The 21,356-nt window shown below is 39.7% G+C and overlaps 1 protein-coding gene across 5 annotated transcripts; it reads right to left on the reverse strand.

The window, feature by feature from the left end:
* Positions 1-294: 294 nt before the first annotated feature.
* NBR1 (NBR1 autophagy cargo receptor) lies at positions 295-21,320 on the reverse strand. Of its 5 annotated transcripts, XM_076356974.1 has the most exons (22): positions 21,128-21,219; positions 18,686-18,748; positions 18,292-18,340; positions 17,327-17,345; positions 16,917-16,939; positions 15,860-16,078; positions 15,205-15,279; positions 13,847-14,064; positions 12,595-12,759; positions 11,899-12,105; positions 10,429-10,588; positions 9,627-9,914; positions 9,023-9,175; positions 8,462-8,537; positions 7,887-7,997; positions 7,211-7,399; positions 6,953-7,087; positions 4,847-5,201; positions 4,474-4,568; positions 3,827-3,905; positions 2,962-3,067; positions 295-2,577 (listed from the first exon to the last, which is right to left on the reverse strand). In XM_076356974.1, the coding sequence occupies exons 1-22, from the start codon at positions 21,139-21,141 to the stop codon at positions 2,401-2,403; spliced, it is 2,976 nt and encodes a 991-aa protein (XP_076213089.1). In that variant the 5' UTR covers positions 21,142-21,219; the 3' UTR covers positions 295-2,400. The 5 variants fall into 5 exon arrangements, with proteins under 5 accessions (XP_076213089.1, XP_076213088.1, XP_076213087.1 ...); XM_076356973.1 differs by lacking the exon at positions 18,292-18,340 and having other exon boundaries at positions 295-2,574; positions 21,128-21,320; XM_076356972.1 differs by lacking the exon at positions 18,292-18,340 and having other exon boundaries at positions 21,128-21,320.
* Between the last annotated feature and the right edge of the window lie 36 nt (positions 21,321-21,356).

The following is a 21,356-nucleotide window of genomic DNA, read 5'->3' on the forward strand; positions in this document are numbered from 1 at the left end:
GGAACCGAAAGCGCCGCGGGGCGGAACCGCTCCGGCCGAGGGCACGTGCCCCTCGTGGAAGCGGGGGCCCTCATCACGCCGCCGCGGGAAGGCAGCGGTCCAGGGGAGCGGGGCAGGCCGCGCCGCCCACGGGCGCTCCTGCCGGCCCTGCCGCTTGTAAAGAGCCCGAGGGAGAGCCGGAGGGAGAGAGAGTTTTATTGTAATGACGGAGGAAAAGGCGCTGCTCCCCCTCCTCCCCCCCAGTCGCAGCTGACTTGAAAGTGCTCACCCTAAATAAGATACAGAGGTCATATCTGCACTATAGAATATATTATAAATTATACCGTGCATCCATTAACAAAATATACAAAGCCAACAGAAATATAGCTTAAGCCTGAGCATACATTATCTAAGCCCTAGTAAAAAGTAACTTAAAGAAACCAGCATTTCACACTTCACATTTCAATCTGCAATGAAGTGTTCCTCCTCAAACATTTTAGTGTTTTGTTAAATATAGAACACATTAACATTCCAAGTATGAAGGTAAACACAGAAAGAACATGTGTCCTGCTGGGCATTCCAGATCAAAGCAGACAACCATGCTACGCTTAGAAATTTCACCAGCTATCACACCTTATCCATGTCCTTTCCTCCTCCTTGAGTAGGCATAAGCCCAAAGGTACTCAAAACAGTACGCGTAAGTTAGGGTGGGAAAAACACAGTAGTTCTAAGTTACAGAAAGATCTTTATCTGGTCCACAGCAGACAGTTGTATTGGTGTACAGAGAGATGGGAAAACACTGCAAAATAGTTCTACTGTATTTCAAAATAAACATTTAAGAGTATATCTTCCACAATCTATAAAAATAGGTTTAAAACAAAAATGGTATGATACATTTTTTTTTCTTCAATTATTTTAATGGTATCTTATCCGTAAGGGTATTACGTCTTTTAAAAAAGTTACTACTACTGATCACCTGGTCAGTCACAATACTGGTACTGCTTCAGCTATGTTGTGACAAAACAGGAACACCTTAGTTCGAAGCAGCAGTAATAAAATATTTTAGGATCGATGGTCTCTTACTGCAGCAAGGAAAAAAGTTTGCTTAAAAGTAAGAATATAGCCAACACTGCTGTCACCTTCAGAGGACTGGACTCTGAAAAGTTACCTATGGATACACCACTGCACAGCAGTGTATGTTGCTCGTTTCTCGTGATTCTTCAGAATCAAATCTCTCTCAGCACATTTAGAAGGGAATTCTTAGAGTTCCAAATTAAATATGGGCATCTAAAGCAAAATCTTGTGAGAAAAGTGAATCCTAGATGTGTCTATGGAAACATGGGAGCAGCCAGAACCATCACAGGAGACTGTACACTTAAAACTGCTTAAGTTAATGCATTTTTCAAACTATAATGTAAGTCACACAATCCCTACCTCAAGCACTCTTCCCGTTCCTAAACTCTACCAGAATTTGTACTCCAATTCAGGCCTAGGTTTCTACACATTCTTCAATTCTTCTATGTGGTATTAACAGAATAAGAAGTTTGCACTGTACTGAAAAGAGATAGTGGTCAATTTTTTATCACTTTTACAAAGAGCCTATAAAGATTCTTAGAAAGACCTTTCCCACCCTTACACTCCATTTTTAACAAAGTATTTTATGTAGGCTGTTAGGGATATGTTTTATGCTGTCATTACTAGAGATGGTTCAACTGCTGCTGGTAAATTCACTCTCCTGCTTCATTCTGCTACAAGAAGCAATGACTTTCCTGGTATTCAGTTTAACAGTGGTTACACCTTCAGACTTTTCAAAAGTTGTTTGCTGGTTCAAGATGGCTTTTGTGTATGAGTAATCTTTTTCTTCTAAGAATCATTTGTAAGGTTTAAAGTCTGTTACATTACTATCATGCACTGGACAAATCAATCACTAAATCATATCAGAAGAAACAACTTGCTAGGTGTGGGCATCTCTTGTAAATTAGGCAAGACTACATTTTACAGCAGCATTTTACATTGGTTCCTATTCCAAAGCTTGTTAAAAGTCAACAAAACAAGTTTCCAGCTGCCTAAAAAAGAAAAATCTTACACACAATAAAAGGGGAAGTTCTCATCTGGGTGGAAGGTTAAAGTAATGCTACAGGATTCCCTGATAAAAGGATTCAGTATGAAATTAGAGACTTTAAGATTACTCATTTAACTATGAGGTCCAAGTAACAGTTGAAATTCTGGTCTCCAATTCATAAGATGCTGTGACAAGCACTGTTTGACATTTCCATGACAAAAAAAGTCGAAAGCTCAGAAGAAAGCCAAAGTTTTAGTCACACCTCCAAAGAGAAAGCAGGTGAGGAGTCACCTGCTACTGTTGCAGTGTTTAATGACAGTTTATGCAATGAAAACGATTCCTCCCTCCACCATGAAGGTTCAGCATCTACTGCTGTACCAGTCACTGTTACTGATCTGAAGCAATTCAGTTACCACTTGAACCATATTATTGTTGTGTTTCTTCAGCAGCCGCAGGTTTAACTGCCTGTCACAGAATCCCATCTCACACAGACTGGATAGAAGAGTGGCAGTGTGCTCTTCTGTAGCTGCAGGCTGCTGAAAACAAAAGATTGTAAGATAAGCTATAAAAAGATAATTTTTGCCATTTGAAGCAGTGGTCCTGCGTTATACTGGAATATAATTAAGGCACAGAGGACCTTTTGTCTACAATTAAGCTGTTAATATTGACTTTCACTCTTCACTCACAAAGGTGAATTACCACTCTTGCATGACGCTATAAGAGACATGCTTCTATCCCCATGGTATGGATTTCCCTATCTGCTGGTGGAGCAGCATACTTCAAAGGGACACCATCAAGCTTAATGTTTTACTGTTGCATGAAGTCCTATACAGAATATTGATACATTTATAAAACATAGACCTATAATTTTAAGGTTGACATTCTATGCAACTCACATAGCATACAGGAAAGACATTTACCTGTTCTATAGTGAGTGGTCCAGCAAATAATGCTTTGTAGGCAGAAGCAGCAACTGACAAAGCTCCTTTAACTAGTTCTCCTGCAATGCTGCCTCCTTGAGGGTATCTGCAGAGAAGTCAGATACTACTTTAGGATCAGTACAGCCAAGTGTCTGTTACACATGAAATGCAAGTCTCTCCCTGTTGATGTGCCATCTGAGATTTAGTTCTTGTTGGAGAGAACAACCTATGATCCAAAGGAATCATTACTGTTTGGGACTTGAGCTATCCAGGAAGCTCATTCCTTCTTTCTTGGTATCTTCTATTTAATTGTGGTTTTATGCTAAAGCATATTAGGTTGCTTTCCATAACATGGCCGTTTGTAAAGAATTAAGTAATCTCACCCAGAAGAGTACATCTATACACGAAAGCCGGGCACTGCGATACAGCCATTCAGGCCAGAGTAACTTCCATTTGTTTTCCATCAATTCTTAAGTCACTTAATATTCTGCCCAATGTTTTGTCTTATTCCTCCAGTCTCAGTATCTTAAGGTGCTTAACTTTGTAGCTAACTTACAAAATCCCTATTTTAAAAATCTTGAGATTTTCCAGGAAAAAACACCCACAGAATTTTAGGATTCGGCTTGAGCTCTTCATACACTTTTGCTTGCCAATTCTGCATCCTTCATATTTGTGTCTAAGTAGAAACTGAGATCTTATGAAAATACAGCGTTATATAATTCAGCATACGTTTCCTTTAAGGAGGCCTTTCTACCAAAATACTGACTACAGGAAATCTGTAAGCCTGTGCTTTTTCCTAGGTGCCTAATTTAGCAGTTCTTAGTTTAAAACAGTATCTGGGAAGTCACAGCTTCAGCTTCATTACCTTGGGTATTCTGAGCACTTCTGTTTACTAGTTAGAAATCCAGAAGATCCTGGTCCATGACTGTCTTCACCACTGGGTTCTGGAACAGGAAGAAAAAAGTATCATATCAACATGTCCAGTTAATGAGAAGCTGAAGACATGCAGCATGTGCATAGAGGGAACGGAGTGGGATTCAGTCCAGAACTAATACTTTCAAGTTTAGTTATCCAGACACAAACTAGGTATACAGGATTCTCACTACAGTCAAGACAATCAAAAGAATCTCAGAAGTCATTTGGCTGATTAGTCAGTGGGTGTTTACTTTAAACATGACATGAACTGCTGTCTGAGCTCCCAGTAACTGTAACAACAGCTTAAATACATAGCTCATTAATTCCAGAGCAAGGTAATTTTTCAGACGTCTACAAATACTTCTGAGTACCCTCCTACCATTTCTAATTAATAGATGCTCTTAGCTGATCCACAAAACTAATTATTCCTTTATTCAAATCTTCTACATAGTAAAATTTCAACACCCAGAGAAAAAACAATCATTACTTGTTATTCTTGAGGAGAGCAGAATCTACCAAGACACCAAATGCAGTACTAGGCATAAGGAATAGGCGATAACAACTGTGGATGCACCCTTCATTAAGTACTGTCAATACCTTCTCTTATTTGATTATGAGAAGTGGAAGAGAGATTCTCTGAAGCAGATATGTTTGGTTCTTGGAAGATATGATTCTGAAGAGATGCAAGATTCCTGAGAACGTAAGGCAAAAAAATTACTGCTTTCATTCTACATGTAAGTAAGTCAGGATCAACAGACAAAAAAAAGAAGCTTCACATGCTCCCTTCTTTCCCTCTCTCACACTCACCTAATCAGCGAGTACAGGCCTTATAAAAAGTTGCAGGATTTAGGATGTTCACTCCAGTATGAGACAAAACTTTTGTTGCAACAATTTCTGTTTGGATGCTGAACTTCAGCACAACACCCAGCAACACTAACATAACCATGTTGTTCTTGTCTAAGAAGCATACCTTTGTGTCTGGGGTAAGGTGTCCGCAATCTCTGGGGTTAGTGGTACTACAGCCAGCGTTTGTGAAGTTGTCAAAATATCACTGACACTGTGGATCTGTGGCTGGCTGCCCCCTTCTGGACTCTCTGCTCCTGTTTCAGGTTCTCCTGTCTTTTCCAAACTGGGCTGAGAAAGAGCAGAACTATACATAGACTCCCCTAAAGGACGACTGGTGTCAAAGCACTCGGGGAGAATAATGATATAATCCTCTGATGAAGCAGAGGAGCCTTGACTTTGAACATCATCTTCTTCTTCTTCATCAGAATTGCCGGTATCACTACAGGGGCTTGCTCTCTCATCAGACAGTGGAAGGTCCCCTAACAGGAAAAAAAAGTGAAGTATAAACAATTGTCCGTTTTGTATGGATAACAGCAAAGACAGTATTGTCCCAGATATAAAAGGCAAGTATTCAGAAACAACTGTAAACCTTTGCTGCTGATATTAATGGTATAATTTTGTCTACTGGAGGGAGGGTAGGGGTGCAACGTGAAAGAGTAATAGATCTTACTGTTAAGCTGTACTGGGTTTGCATAGCAAGGTTTTGGTAGCAGGGGGGCTACAGGGGTGGCTTCCGTGAGAAGATGCCAGAAGCTTCCCCCATGTCCAACAGAGCCAGTGCCAGCCGCCTCCAAGACAGACCCCACCACTGGCCAAGGCCAAGCCAAATCAGTGACGGCAGTAACGCCTCCGTGATAACATATTTAAGAAGGGGAAAAAGTTGCTGCACAACAGCAACTGCAACTAGGAGAGAGGAGCGAGAATATGTGAGAGAAGTGAGAATATGTGAGAGAAACAGCTATGCAGACACCAAGATCAGTGAAGGAGGGGGAGGAGGTGCTCCAGGCACCAGAGCAGAGATTTCCCTGCAGCCCATGGTGAAGACCATGGTGAGGCAGGATGTACCCCTGCAGCCCACGGAGGCGCAGATATCCACCTGCAGCTCGTGGAGGACCCCATGCCAGAGCAGGCAGATGCCTGAAGGAGGCTGCAGCCCTGTGGAGAGCCTGCGCTGAAGCAGGCTCCTGGTAGGACCTGTGGACCTCTGGAAAGAGGAATCCACACTGGAGCAGGTTTGCTGGCAGGTTTGCACTGTGACCCCGTGGGGGACCCACGCTGGAGCAGTCTGTTCCTGAAGGACTGCACCCCGTGTAAAGACCCACGCTGGAGTAGTTTGTGAAGAACTGCAGCCTCTGGGAAGGGCTCATGCTGGAGAAGCTCGTGGAGGACTATCTCCCATGGGAGGGACCCCACGCTGGAGCAGGGGAAGAGTGTGAGGAGTCCTCCCCCTGAGGAGGATGAAGTGGCAGAGACAACGTGTGATGACCTGACCACAACCCCCATTCCCCATCCCCCTGCGCTGCTGGGGGGAGGAGGTACAGAAAATCAGGAGTGAAGCTGAACCCAGGAAGAAGGTGTTTTAAGATTTAGTTTTTATTTCTCATTACCCTACTCTGATTTGATTGGCAATAAATTAAACTAATTTCCCCAAGTCGAGTCTGTTTTGCCCGTGACAGTAATTGGTGAATGATCTCTCCCTGTCCTTATCTCAACCAATGAGCCTTTCGTTACATTTTCTCTCCCCTGTCCAGCTAAGCAGGGGAGTGATAGAGCAGCTTTGGTGGGCACCTGGCATCCAGCCAGGGTCAACCCACCACATAAGCCTATGCAGATATACTGCTGATATTAATGCTTATAATAAAAACAGGAATAAGAGCTACACTGAGAACTTAAACAGTAGTTTTCAGCTCCTAAATTACATGCATCAGAAAGTTCAAAGCACTGACTTCCATATTTTGTACATGTAGCTTGAAGCACCAGCCATGCTTAACATACGAGTGCTTATTTGAATACCCCACTGGAACCTTTATGTCTCAATCTCACTTTCTTTTTAAGCAGCTGTTAAACTAGCTGCTTGTTCAGAGTACTGACACCAATTTTCTGATGTAATAATGATTCTCTGGATCTAAGAAAGATCAATTTCCTGGAACAGTGTCAGATCTTTTTACACCTGATTTTTTTTGTAGTCCTTATTACAGCTTTATCTTAAATTCAAACCTATTTTACTTACCACAGTCATTTTCTGTCATTGCCTCTGACTGATGAATCTTTGCTTCCTTTTTAGAAGTGGAATTAGTTTTTATCCTAGGAGATTCTTCATTTATGACATTGCAACTGAAGGTGTCTTGTGATGTTTGTAAAGAATCTAATAAAATCATCAGGAAAAACAATTAAAGTGATATCACCACCTGCAGTGCAGGGCAATTTGTGGCCAATGTCCGACTGCAAAAAAGTAAAGCCACAGAAGCCAGCTAAAGACAGTACTTACTCTGGAGGATTTTCTTTTTTTGTGGGGGCTTATGGTCAGGTGCAGCATCCAGGGTTAGAGAGCGAATTACAGTTTCACAGACAAACTGAGTCCCACTCATATCTTCTTCCCCTTCCTCCTGGTTCAATGGATGTTCAGCTTTCACTTTCACTATACAAGTATCTGCAGGAAAGCAGGCTTCCGCCATTCCTTTGAAAGGGAAACATAACATATTATTTTAACACCACCACAAGGAAATGTAAGTGTAAGAAGAATTTTTTAGGCTAGCCAAGGCTAATAAAAAGAATTAACACACAGAGTTGTTGTTAAGAATTGAAAGATTTTGGAATTCAGTTCAAGTTGAATGTGAAAGTGATTGAGAAGTATGGGGGCCACACCTGGAGTGTTTGAGTATGATCTCATCTATAAAGGGCAAATTGTTAGTTCTCCCAATTTTAGTAGTCGGACAATTCAAGAGAAGCATTTGTATTTCTGAATTCTACATGTATTATGCTCCAACCTCTACAATCAGAGAGTAGCATCAGCCTACAGGTTTATGAGCCAAACAACTGTTTGTTTTTACACAGAAGGGAAAGACAGGAGTTAGAATTCTTTTTAGATATCAAGACTACTGACCGCACAGAAGTGACAATATGCTCCTCCCCTCACCCCCAAGCTCCCCATGACTACTACTTACCAGGCACTGGTTTAAATCCACTCCCCTCATTCTCCTCCTCTATCTGACCTAAGCCAGGTTTCTCCAGCAAGGGGCTATCATGTGGCAAAGGGGACATGCATGGAGTCATGTCTGAAAAACAAAGGTAGCAAAGATAATTGGCACTAAAGGAGTAGGAACTTTCCTTCCTCCAGAAGGCAACCTCTTAAGAAGTTATCCTTTAAGGGATATTCTTCCAAGACTGAAGAAACCCAGTTATCTTACAAGATAATTTGGTGAAATAAAGAACTAGCTTTGCATTACACTGGCACTGGTTGAGCAAAGAAAATGGCAGCCTTCTTCAATGTCTGGAATCTTATGGTCTTGGGGATGTGAAGCTGAAAAGAAGCCAAGACTGAAAAATACAAAGGATACAAAGCACTATCAAATATCTCCTCTAAGACTGCAGTAAGAATTAAAATGAAGAGACAGGAGAGCTGGGAAGACACTCTAGCCTGAAGAACAAATAAGCCTTTTGCACAAGTTCAGCTTTTCATTGGGTAAATAGTTAACTCAGAATGCTAGAGACAGCACACAGAATATGAGAAGAACCTTACCAACAGGAGTATTGTGTGGCACTCGCTCCAATTCCTGCACAATATTTATGTCCAACAGCTCAAAGGACAGTAAATCCTACGGCAAGAAACACCACACAGTTTTCATCAGCAAACCCTGAAACGGAATCTTATGCTATACTTCCCATCATCAGATCCCATTAACTTACAAATAAGTCTACTCCACTTTGTTAGTTACTCAGCATGATCTCAGACAGGGGGCAGTTTTCCCATAACTTACATCCATGTCATAGAATACGGTACACAAATTATGGCAGCAAGAGGCAAAGCTAAGTACTCCCTTGTTAAGAGCCACAGAAAGACCCAACCCCGTGACTCTTTATTGAGAATCTTAGTCTGTCCTGCACGTACCTTCCATATAGTGACAGTCCCCGACACTAATTCAAGAACACAGTTCAGCTATATAAAATGCAATATACTCTTCCTGAAAATACAGTGGCTATTTTAGAGCTCAGAAGCTTTTTATTCTTATGGATGTCTATGTACCTAGATATCAAACCCAAAGTGGTTTTTTTTATCTCAACCTGAATTTTAGCACTTTACCTGTGCAGTGAGGAGATCAACAGATGGGATATAAAATTCTCTCTCACTTGGCAAATTTTTGATCTTTAACGGAATAGTTGGCAGAGGTATTTCAGCCTGCTCCATGATTTCACCCATCAGTTGAGCACCTGCTTCTGTCTTTAAGGAAGCATCCTGCAAAAGCAAAAAAAAACACATCCCAGAAGCCCCTTAGGGCAGGCAGCAAATAAAACAATTACAGGAAATGTAAAGCCTGAATATTGTTTATAAGAACACAAGTAACTTGAAGAGATATAATTCAACTCATTTTAGAGCCAAAAGGACAAGATGTAACATAAAGAGAAATCCTGCAGCGTTTCAGTTTAATCAAAGAACTAGAGAAATAGCTGCTACAGCCCAATAACTAATCCCGTGCCTGTCAAAAAGAATGACCATTTTAGAACTTAGAAATGCAATAAAAGTTGTGTTTCTTTTCTATTAAAAATAAAAATTAGAAGCAAACAACTAAAAGAATCCCCTGGAAATCAATATAGTTAGAGACACTACACCATTACACCAAACAATATTCATTGCTCCTTCTGCTAGGCAATTCAGAACTGCCCCAAATACCGTGTGAGTTACTTGCCTGTTTGGTGCTGGAAGCTTTATCCTTCTGACAGGAGTCAGAACCCTTCCAATTGCTTTCTAAATAGTCAGTAGCTGGGGAGGGATCCACAACAATACTGCACCATATCCTGGGTCCAAATTGTTCCCCTCTGTGTGACAGCCTCCAGTGAGAGGTGTAAGTTCCTTCTATATTAGGAGCTACAAACTCAACCGAAACAGTTCCTACTTGTCCTGATGGAAGGGATGGCACTAGCACATCTTTTTTTTCAGAAGATGCCAAGGTCAGATTTCCCCACATAAGTTTCAGCTGAAATATACAACAGAAAAAGCAAAAAAGTTAACTTCACAAGCTTCTCTGCAAACTGTGGGCAGTAAGGAGCACTTAAAGTTCCACCGCTGAAAGGCCTTGTAGATACTAGGCATGAAGAAGACAGGCTGCTAGTAAACATTCTCACATTAGTCACTATCACCACAAAGTAAGAAGATACCCCCATCTTTAAACATGAACTCGGTCACTTACAGAAGAAAAGCTTTTTGAGTCATAAAAGCAACACGCCTGTTGTAAACAAGGTCGAACTGTAACATTATAACAGCACTGGAAGACATGTTCAGTGATGTTAATCTTGATTGCTTTCCTCCTATAGTCTGCAGTTGTAAAGAATACCTAGACAGCTTATTGCCCCAGAATTCCCAGCTTGTGAATTAACAGGCCAAATGAAATCCTAAATGGGTTCTGACAAAGAATTCAGATTCTTAATGCATACAAATATTATCTTCCAGAACTATTTTAGTGTGTAAAAGTAATAGCAAAGGAAAGATACCTTTGTGTCTGAGCTCCATTCCACATTGCCAGTATTTTTCATTCGCCAGTGTTTGATAAACTTTGTTCCTGGTTGCAAGTGAGTCCCATCTGGCAAATTCTCATCCACAAATACTGCACTTAGTGTTGGGACAATTGCTTGGAAGGGTTGACTAGGACTCCTGGGATTGGGGGGGGAAGAAACAAACAAACAAAAAAATACACCAAAAAACCACCAAAACTGAGGAAGTCGTTCAGCTGCTATTTCACTGGCCAAAAATGGAGGCCATTTAGTTTGTTTTCTTCTTTTATCTCTACAAGTGTTTCAAAATTCTAACATTTTAGCTACTGTTTTCATCTTGAAGTCTAAACACCACATAGCAGTTTGCTTTCCTTTGCTTAAGGTAAAGAGAAACACATCAAACCAAGATTTTCTTATTTGGAAGAATATTATTATAATTACAGAACTCATGTTTAACAGAGGAAAGTTCACTGTTCTTCACTTGATTTGATTTAGACTGACAGCACTTCGGGTTATGCTATTCTGTTAGAGAATGAAGTAATTATCTTTATGATGTTGAATCAAAAAGATGGTGCTATAGTCTAAGCGCTAGCGTCCCTTATTTGGCCTTATAAGCAACATTTTTCAGCAAGATACTACAGTTTTCTCCTGAAAGGGGCTCAAAAATAGATTTAATCCAAAGCTTTACTGTTAATTTGGGCGCACTGAGAGGGGACTGGTGAAGCAGCTCATATGCACGCCAACTTTAAAAGATCTAAAAAAAATTAATTTGGACCTAAATTAGCATTGGTTTTGTTCCTGTAATATGCCTGTTCAGCAAAAAGGAAACAAAGATAGCTATTTCAAGCTCCCTACAAATGTAAGTAACTGGTTAATGTTAATTTGACTTTTAAATGCCCTAAATGGAAGGGATGAATTAAAGAAACTAGAACTATACAAGTTTTACACCTGTACATTCATAAAACCAAAGTGAACAGAAAAGGCAAAGTGGCTGCCTGCAAAGGCTGCTGTCTAATGAGCCTCAGCCTAGTATCACATGAAAAAGGAAAAAAGAAGAGAGAGCACTGAACATAAGCACACAGAACATACTTGACTTTATGCAGAGGCAATATAGCAGGAAGATACAGACTTTTTTAAAACTGGCAGTAATGTTAATTTACGCTGTATGCGCATGCATGCATATATAAGTAATCCTACGCATTCGCCTTCCTCCTAAATCTGTATAAACCTGTAAGTTTCTGGTAATAACCATGAGTTGCTTTTTTTCTTCTCCTACTTTCCTCCCAAGTAAAAACTATAAAAACACTCCACCTTGCAAATTCCATTTAGACAAAATTCTCACAGGGTCCAATGACAAATGACACTTTAAACAAGCAATTTCATAACCTTCCTCCTGTTACTTTAACTTGGTCTCATCACGAAAGGACAGACAGCACAACTAAGAAATGCTCAGCTAACAACATCTCTTACAGGAAGGTATTAGGTTGGAGACTCTCAGATTTCAGAGTAGGTGAGCCACTAGTTTCCAATACATGGACAGAGTTCCATAGATGAATTTTCCTGTGCAATTTTAGCTGCTTTTTGAGCTCTCGGACCTCTGCCTTTCGCTGTTTCTTCTCTGCTCGTAATCTTTGCTTTTCTGCCTTCAGAAATCTTTTGTCCATCTGTTTCTGGAGCCTGCAGAGAGAATAAACCACCTTGTTACAATACATTAAATTGATTAGGATTTAGCTTTAGCCAACACAGTCTTAGTCTCAAAGGGAACACTTCAGGAAATGTCTCATGCTTCTAGACTGGATACCAGATGATTTTAAAAGAACGTCTCCACAGCTGCTTGTGAAGATATTTTGAATGGCCTCAGTGAAAGAGCAAACTTAAAGGCAGATTAGAGTATGCTCAAAAAAAAGCAAGCTCTCAAAGTTTGCTACCCACCTATGACACAAAATTCTGTCTTTTCTACTTTGTTATTAAAAATGCTGTAAGATTCGTGTCTTAGGCCATTTATATATAAGCTATTTTTAGCTACTCACAATAAAGTTTGAGTACCATTTTCATTTCTTGTTATCTCTAAATCTAAAATAAAAGCTGAACATCAACCCCAATACAGGTGTCTCCACTTTGCTATCAGGAAAATCTTGTCAGGAACTGACAAGTGCCACCATTTACCTAACTTGCTCCAGAGTAGCAGGCAGGCAAGGTGAAAACTCTGCAAGGCTGTAATTCTCAGCAATACATAGTACTGGTCTTCGCAGCTTTAACAAGACATGATTAGGATCATGTGCATATGTTCCTGCTTCACACTGTTCACAGATATTGTAGGCTGGACAAAGGCTGCAAAGCAGAAAAGGCAGAAGGTTATCAAGAGGCAGACAAAGAATTAATGCACTAGAAAAAGACACTGAAGGATAATTAATCCTTACATTTCTGCAGGGAAACAACTCTGTATCATATTACCATTCTAAACAGTGCCTGAGTGAAACAGAAGCTGGTTTTCTCACTTATACATCAATATTTGGAGCCATCTGGAATATCTAGATCAGTATCTCTCTTCTTGGCAAAACTGCAACACAGTTCTCACTTCCTTCTTAAATACACATAGAAAAAACCTGATGCTTCCTTTAGCATAAGTGACTAACAATTATTGCTATAAAGGATAAAATATTATACTGAAATCCAATGCCAGAAACAGCCTCATACTTATGAAAATACAGAGGATAAGTCAACTGAATATTCAGGGATGCAAAGCAGATTGCTCCTGCAGGAACAGGACTGGTAAAAAACAGACTGTCAACTCCTGCCAGCAAGAAAAATAAACATCCAAAGAAAAACCCCTGTTAGCATTCCATTCACTGCTGCTGCCTAGTCCTAAAATACTCACCTTTACAGCAATTGCCTCATTCAAATAAAAGCCTCATTTTTGACACCTCACTTAAGACACTCATGAAAACCTATTTCACATTATTAAACTGACAACAGTGAGATCATTTAAAAAAAACCCACATGACATGCTTTAGTCTCATTGACTGTCAGAACTAAATAAAGGACTATTACAAAGTGGTGGTTGTAAGTTTTGCTTTTTTGTTTAGTTAACTGAACGAAACATTCTCCTTTACAATTACTGCATGTTATATGTAAAAAAGGTAAACAGTGTTTGAGAATATAGCAAGAGTTATAAAGTTCTCTCACTTTGTTTTAACAATCACGTTTTCTCAAAATAGTATTAATCTTGCTCTTACGCAGATAAGGTCTAGTCACCACAGCAGAGAATATAAGCTGTTTGTGAGACACATACTAGAGGTTCTGAAATGTACAGCATGCTGCAGATTAGAAATCTAGAAGTCTACAACACCAAGATAGTTTCTCAGACTCATTCACATGCCTTACATGTTAGAATATGATGGGAGTGTGGGAAACCTACCTGCACTGGTAGCGAACTCCAACAATTCGGGCCTGGCAGTTGCAGCAGGAGATCAGCCAGTCACACTGGTTGCCATTCCCTGATTGGCTCTCTGAAGTTGGAGGTGCTGCTGTAATAAAGCTCTCAGAAAAATCTGGAGGCTGGTTGTGATGAACAAGCTTCTCATATAGCTTCTGTTCCAGTTTCTCAACAGTTTCCTTAACTACTTGTTCCCTGAACTGGAAAAAAAATTGAAGCAGTCATGGATGAGACCTACCTATGCAGCTTCAAAAGTTGGATTACATTATCGCAAGTCTCCCAATCCATAAATCATAAAGCAGCTCAGAATCCACTTCCCATCCCCCAGCACATTCCAGATGAAATTAAACAAGTATCACATTCCTCAAAGAGGATCTGTATTTTAGGAAATACCAGCCCATAGGTTTTAACAAGGCAAATTAAAAATCATATATTCATGGAAGAACCTCAGTATTGTAAGCATAACCTTACATGAAGGGAAGGAAACTAATCTCCGAGACGATTAACAAAACTCCCAACAAACCCCTCTGGAGTCTCTATCATTAAGTCCTGATTTTGTCCACCACAGATGTTTTAAATACAACCATTAAGTTCCCCTTTTTTTAGTTTGTAGAAAGAGGTGGCAAAGGAAGGGAGATGCTAGAAAAAAAAGCTTAAAGATAAATCCATATACTATTGTACCGCTGTACCTTTTAAAGAACTCACTAGCTAATTCTCAGCATTTGTATCTAACTGCTTCTCAGTGATGTTTATTAGCTGTTCAAAACAAGTTAGCACCCACATCTTATTAATCTATAGGTTATACTCATTGGCCTCCTGGAAGTATTTTCTTAAACTGAACAATCAAGAAAAGCAAGGTCATCAAACACTATGCTTCAAATCTCAGGAAACCCTAAGTATTACCCTACTGAAACTGGTCAAACAAGAGTCTCCAACAGCAACACCGTATTTCATGCTCTCTCTCATCATGAGTGCCCTGAAGTTCCTATGACTATCTGGAGTGCAACAAGGATTCTAGCATGGGAGCTACTTAAAACTACACTCAAACCAATCAAGTGCATAAACCAAACAATCCACTTCCGACAAGAAGTGGCATGTATCAAACTTTTTTTTTTAAAGGTAACACCTACACTGTACAGTCATAGTTAGACATCTAGTTTCCATTTATCACTACCAAAGCAAAGTGATTAGACACCTAAATGCCCTTTAAGATCCTGGTCACAAGTACTGAGAGCAAGTGTGATCAGATGTATAGAGTTAGGCATCACAGGTATCTTTTCCACCCACAGCCTCTTACATATGCCTTTAAGTATACTAAATTCAGAAGAAAACACACTTACTGTTTCCAAGTAGCTAGTAAACCATCCTGGAGGATTTTCATTTGCTCTTCCTGTTCTAGTGTGATTTAACTTTTGCTGGGGAAAAACAAATAAACAAAACAAACAAAAAACACACCACAGAAATAAGTCACAAACCTTAAGTATGCAAAGCTGCAAAAAACACTCAATACAGCAAGTTAACCACCTTCAAATAGCTCTCCCCTCAAGTGTCTTTACAAAAAAAAGATTTCAAGTTCTTTGGAAAAGAGTGGAAAAGCAACACAAGGAAGCCACTGACATTTTCCTGAGAGATTTCTGCCTTGTTAGCATTTGAGTGTAATTACACATCAAAGCCAAAGAAATTAAGTCAACCAGAAGTTACTAGATGGCAATCAGGGCTTCAGGAGACCAATTGCTTTGTTTATCAAAATACTTAAGAATGGTCAACATGAAAGAATCTGTATTTCTAAATGCAGCATCAAAATATCCTCTTGAAGACATTCAAACAATTTTGCGAGCTTCAATGGGTGCAGGTAGCTGCAAACCAAAGGACCAGCTGCAACTTCTGAACTCACGAGTTTTTATGTATGGGTAAAGATGACTATCAGTCTATAAAGTGAATTACACTTACGAATTCTTTGTTTTAATGAATATATAATCCAGCTCTGCATCCTACCTGAATTGTCAGCTCCTTTTCATTTTTTAAGACTTCCTCTAACCCCCGAGCTGGCATGGAATACTGCGAAAGAACTTTCTTCTCATCTTTAAGAGGTGCCAACTTTTCTGTCACAGTTTTTTCATGTAGTTGCAAAGAACAAGAATATGAAGTTTCTTTCAGAGAAGAGTTTTCTTCATACACATTCATCTGAAGTTGATTTCGTTGTTTAACTGCAATCTAAACAGTACATACATATACCATAGTCACTCCACTTACAGCCAACATACAAAATCCTGTAAAAATACAGCACTACACTACACTGGAGAGGTTGGGGAAAGACTAACACACACAAAAAGAAAAACTGAGTGAAATGCCAAGGTACAGTCAGCTGATAGTCTATTCTGCCTTTCTTAAAGGTTACCAAATTAAAAAGTTTATTATAAGCAAAAGGTTAATTATGCAGATATTCTGCAGGAATTTTTCAATCTACAATAAAGCTGTTCATATGAGCCAGTAAACAATACAGATTCCGTCCAGGAATTTACAGTAAATTTTAATTTATGATTATTTTCAAATTATCAGATTTGAAATTCAGAGCATGAGCAAAAAGTTCTTGAAAGCATTAGTACTGCACAACTGAAATTTAAAGGAATGCAATTCTTATTTTGTCTAAGTAAAATTAACTGCTTATAAAGTAACTAAGCATTGATACCAATTAAAGTTTTATTGCCAGAGTACAACATTAGAGTCTATGTAGCAAGATTTTTAAAGGGACCCCATTAGAGCCCAGTATCTCCAAACATGGGATTAGTGTTTGAGAAAGCCAGCCATTTAACCAATGAATTGGCTGCTCAGGGCCCTGAATCACAACTGCCTATTCAACTAATTTATACAAATCAAGATTAGCCTGGATGGAAAAAAAAAATTGTAGCAAAACATTCAAGCTAGCGTCCAAAGCTAGAGACCTGAGCTATTCTGATTTCCATGGGCCAGGTAATGCTATTTTTTTCTCAGCTACACCAATTTTAATTGGAGAAGGATGAATATATTGAAAAAAGTCAAAGAGAGCATTTACCTTCAGAGCTTCTTCATATTCCTCTAAAGAAAAAGGGAAAGAAATGTGAGTTTTCCCTATCTCAAACAATAGATGTAAGTTTAGCACACAGTATTTAGGGACCCTTACATCAAGGAGTGTCTCCCATACCTTCTGTAAATTCTTTTAAAATAGTGCTACTGAAGGAAGAAGTATCTATGACAACAAGCAAACATGTTCTCACAGCCTAGAGACTTAATATTCCATTAATTTTGTCATTTCCAATTTGTCCCTATGGATCAAAACCTCCTTCCTTTGGGAAGAATTTGATGCCCAACCATACATAAAATTCAAAAAAATCAAAGAGCAAGCATTCTCAACTGCTTCTCCAAAAACAGGAACAACAGTTGGGGTCTGTTTACTGATTTCACTTCAGTAAAATAGCAGCTCACCTTTGCTATTCACAGAGACCTGCAAAGAGAAATAATAGTGAGTAATAGCCACTGATACGTTTTTGTGATTGTCTTAAGAGTAACACACTTTCAGAATAAATGTACTTTTATTCAGAGTTGCTAAAATACCACTCCTTCAGATACTTGTTATTGCTGCCATGTTTAATCATTAATCAATGTTGTGGTGTTCCAGAGTAGACCATGTTCTTTATTAGATTTACACAATAAGCAAGGTCTCTGGCACCTACTAGCATCCAGAACAACTGTGGTCTCATCTACTGGAAGTAAGCTGGTGCCGGTAGCACTGGGTTCGCTATCAAAGTACACAGAGGTTGGACCCAGTTGCTTCTAATGCCCAACATGAAACACTTAACCATTCTTTTGATCTAGGTACAAGCCAAGCCCATCTTCTACATGTGCTCATTTATCAATTTTGCACACAGAAGTTACTAATACAAGAAGCTATTTAATCACTACAGAATTGCATGATTCTGAACAATGTTTACTCTATTAGTATTTGAAAACGATCTTTAACAGATGCATCTATATATTTATATAGATACAGGCTGGAAAATACAGGGAGAATCTTCCCCTGAAATGTCGCTGGAAGCATCTTGACATTTCCCCTTAGGGGGAAAAAAAAAAAACAACAACAAAAAAACCCAAAAATCCCCATCTCTGCAATTTAGTAGAGCTACAAACCAAGTAGTGAAACACAGAGTTTGCAAAAGTTATGTTCTGTTTGAGAGCTATATTCTACTCTAAATCTCTAGATAAACAGAGAGAATATGAGAGGGTAAGGTTATGCCAAGCAGGAAGTTACTCAGCAAGGACAACTACAAGTAACCGATTTGTTTTCCGAGTCAGTAATCTGCTTGGAGATTATACCATTTGCATAAAACAAGCAGAGGATTTGCGTACACCAGATCACTGAAGTAAACGTATGTTAATGACAGGGGACCTACGTTTTTCAGAAGAAAGAGTGTAGATTGAAGAGACAGGGCTTCACCATGGCTGCAAACATAAATAGTTACAACTACCTTATTCTGATAAAATGAAAAATTGAAAAGTCCCTCAACAGAAGCATCCCTCCCTCAGAGCACGTAGAACCACTGGCTGTTTCTATGGAGTAAGAAAGAGAAAGGCAGTAGCTTCTAAAGGAATATTTTAAAATAAGTATGCTACATTAAGAGTGAAACCACAAGACTAATAGCTATTTTCTTAGAGGGGCAAAAACATCACCTCTGATCTGCATAATAGACACTCCTGAAGAACCCACTACAAGTTATCAAGAGGCAGAAAGGTTCACACCAGTCATATTTTCATAGACCTGTTGGGAGGGTGGGGGTTATTTATTACCTCATCATTATCCTCATCAATGTATTTGATCTGAATGTTGTCCAGGTCAAATGAAACTTTAACCTGTAAGGAAGAAAGAACACAAAACTACAATGAGACAGGACTACAGATGTTTTCAGTTAATCATGATTATTAGTAGGGAAAAATCTTTTAACCCTTCCACCCCTCCCTTCAGTTTCTCAGTTGAAATAAACAGTTTTACAAAATCCATTCTTCTGGAGTTGAACAACTCTCCCCAGTGCCTTGCCTCCAACCTTTACTAACTTGTTATAATGAAAAGAAAAAATTCATTTTGTTCATTTTTCACCTTCCCTAGTTAATGTTTACCCCAAAATAAATAATAATAACCTTTCCATTATAAGGGGACTAGTTTAGGGTTAACGAACTCAGTCATAGTAAACACTGCAATATACAAAGGCTAAAGCCAGCAATCACTGAATGCTAACTTTTACATTAAAAAGCACCAGGAAGACAGCTCAGACAGGTGAGCCGCCTTTTTTCCCCAAAAACTATTTGTGTTTTGAGAAACTAGGATTAATTCAAGTACTAAAAAGAGCAGAGTATCTCATTCTGCTACTCACTGACTGATGCACTGTACATCTGAACATATAAACCCATTACAGAGAGCAGAATTAGGAGAATAAAGCTGAGCAGCTATTTTGTATTTTGCATTAATAGGGCAGAACAAACAGCATTAAATGACCCATATATGAAGGCAGTTGTTTGCCTATGTTGTATAACAGTTTTTGAGGCTCATGTGCATTTTTGTATCATTTAGCTACACAAGCTGTATTTTTCTTGACAAAAACTCTCTCTGAAAAACTGCTATACCCAAGACACATTCTGCTAGCCTGGACCTAATAGAAGAACACTAGCAGCCTTAGAAGACAGCAGGTGCCTGGGATTTACATAGCACGAGCACAATGACATAGTTACATACATTCTGCAATGCATGTGGTACAGGCAGGTTCCTCCAGTGATATATCCCAAATTAATTTTGGGAGTGCAGCAAGAGAACCAACTCAGCTTGTCAAGAAGAAACTGTGGTCTGTGTCTACATTGTCTAGTACCACAATTTGTTCCCCTAAAACTCAAGGTAGAACCAGAAATCAGGTTATCCCTTATAAACACCAGACATGTTTAATAATACATTAAAATATAGGAAAGACACAGTTTAACTGATACCACCTTGAAACAGTAATTTACACAACATAGTTCAGAGACACACAGTGGTACTACCTTGATTAGAGAAACATTATTGTAATAGAACACCACACCTTGAACAAACACACCCTCACTCTCAGACTACTTAAGATTAAGGGCAACACCATGCTTACATAGCAATCTGCTTCCAGCTTTGATGCAAGTAGGATTCTGACTAGTTCAGACATTCCTGCAGGGTCTACTTGCCACCAAGTATTTTAAGCCTGAACTAGCGCCTCTTCTAGAAGACTGAAATACAATGAGTGAAGATGATGCAGTTCAAACTTTGAATTTGAGTAATTCACAATACAAGAACCTCCTACAAGGTACGCTGGAATATGTTAGCTAAAAAAAGAACTGAAAGAGAGAAAATAAAATACTGGCAAGATCTCTTAAGATGCAACTTTGAGAGTAAGCTAAAAAACCACAACAGTTGCTACAGAATTTAAAAAAAAAAACCAAAACATAACTGCAGCTTCATCACAACCAAGGGAATCCTCACTACACAATTTTAACCTCGGCCAATACTGGAATTTTCACTAAATAGCACTGGAAATAAACATCCAAACAAAAACTATTCAATATACCAAGTGCACGATATACAGCCCTTCATAAGCAACTGTCTATGCATGCATGGCCCACTAACAAGAACAGTTATATCCAAACTAACACACAAGGCACTAGGAAACAAGAAACCAAAAATATATATTAGAGACTCAGTACCCCAGAAAGCAAAGATAAATCTTCAGGAAAACGTTCTATAAGCAACAGAAGAGTGTTACTTCACCATGTCTACTTAAGTGAGTAAGAGAATGGCATATAAGAGGAACAGACTGTACTTTATAGGGGTACAGTGCCAAAACCAAGTATCCGTAACTGTGGAAAAGAGCAAAGTACACAGCTAAGGCTACCTGCTCACACAGAAAAACAAGCGACCCGTAAGAAGCTTTATCCCAAACAGACTTTTCACGCCACTCTAAGTATATAAACAGGAGTAAAAGTTACTGTTAACGCTAAAAGAAAAACCGAGACCGCAGCAGAACAAAACACCAGTTCTAACAGCCTGTGAAATAGGGGAAGCCAAGAGAGAAGACGCTGGGGCCTCGGAGAGGCGCTTACACTCCCAGCGCTTCACCGAGACGGCTCTCCACGGCTGCGGCACCGCGGCTACAGCAGCGCTGCCCCTCGGCGGGCCCTCCGCTCTGCCTCCTATGGCGAGGCGGGACGGGCAGCGCTTACCATGGCCTCCACATCCGCCCACGTCGTGTGCGCCGAGTCTGACACCAGGAAACTCTGGGTCTCCCCACGGCAGGTGACGCGAAGGTTCACCTGCGGCTCCATGCCGCGCTCCTGAGGAGGCAAGCGAAGCCCTGTCAGGCGGCCCGACAATCCTAACATGGCGGACAGAACGCGGCCAGCCCCGCGCCCTCCGCGCGATACTATTGGCGGTCCCGCCTGCCACTCATCC

Source organism: Aptenodytes patagonicus, chromosome 20 (assembly GCF_965638725.1).
Source record: "Aptenodytes patagonicus chromosome 20, bAptPat1.pri.cur, whole genome shotgun sequence".
In the NCBI taxonomy this organism is placed as follows: domain Eukaryota; kingdom Metazoa; phylum Chordata; class Aves; order Sphenisciformes; family Spheniscidae; genus Aptenodytes; species Aptenodytes patagonicus.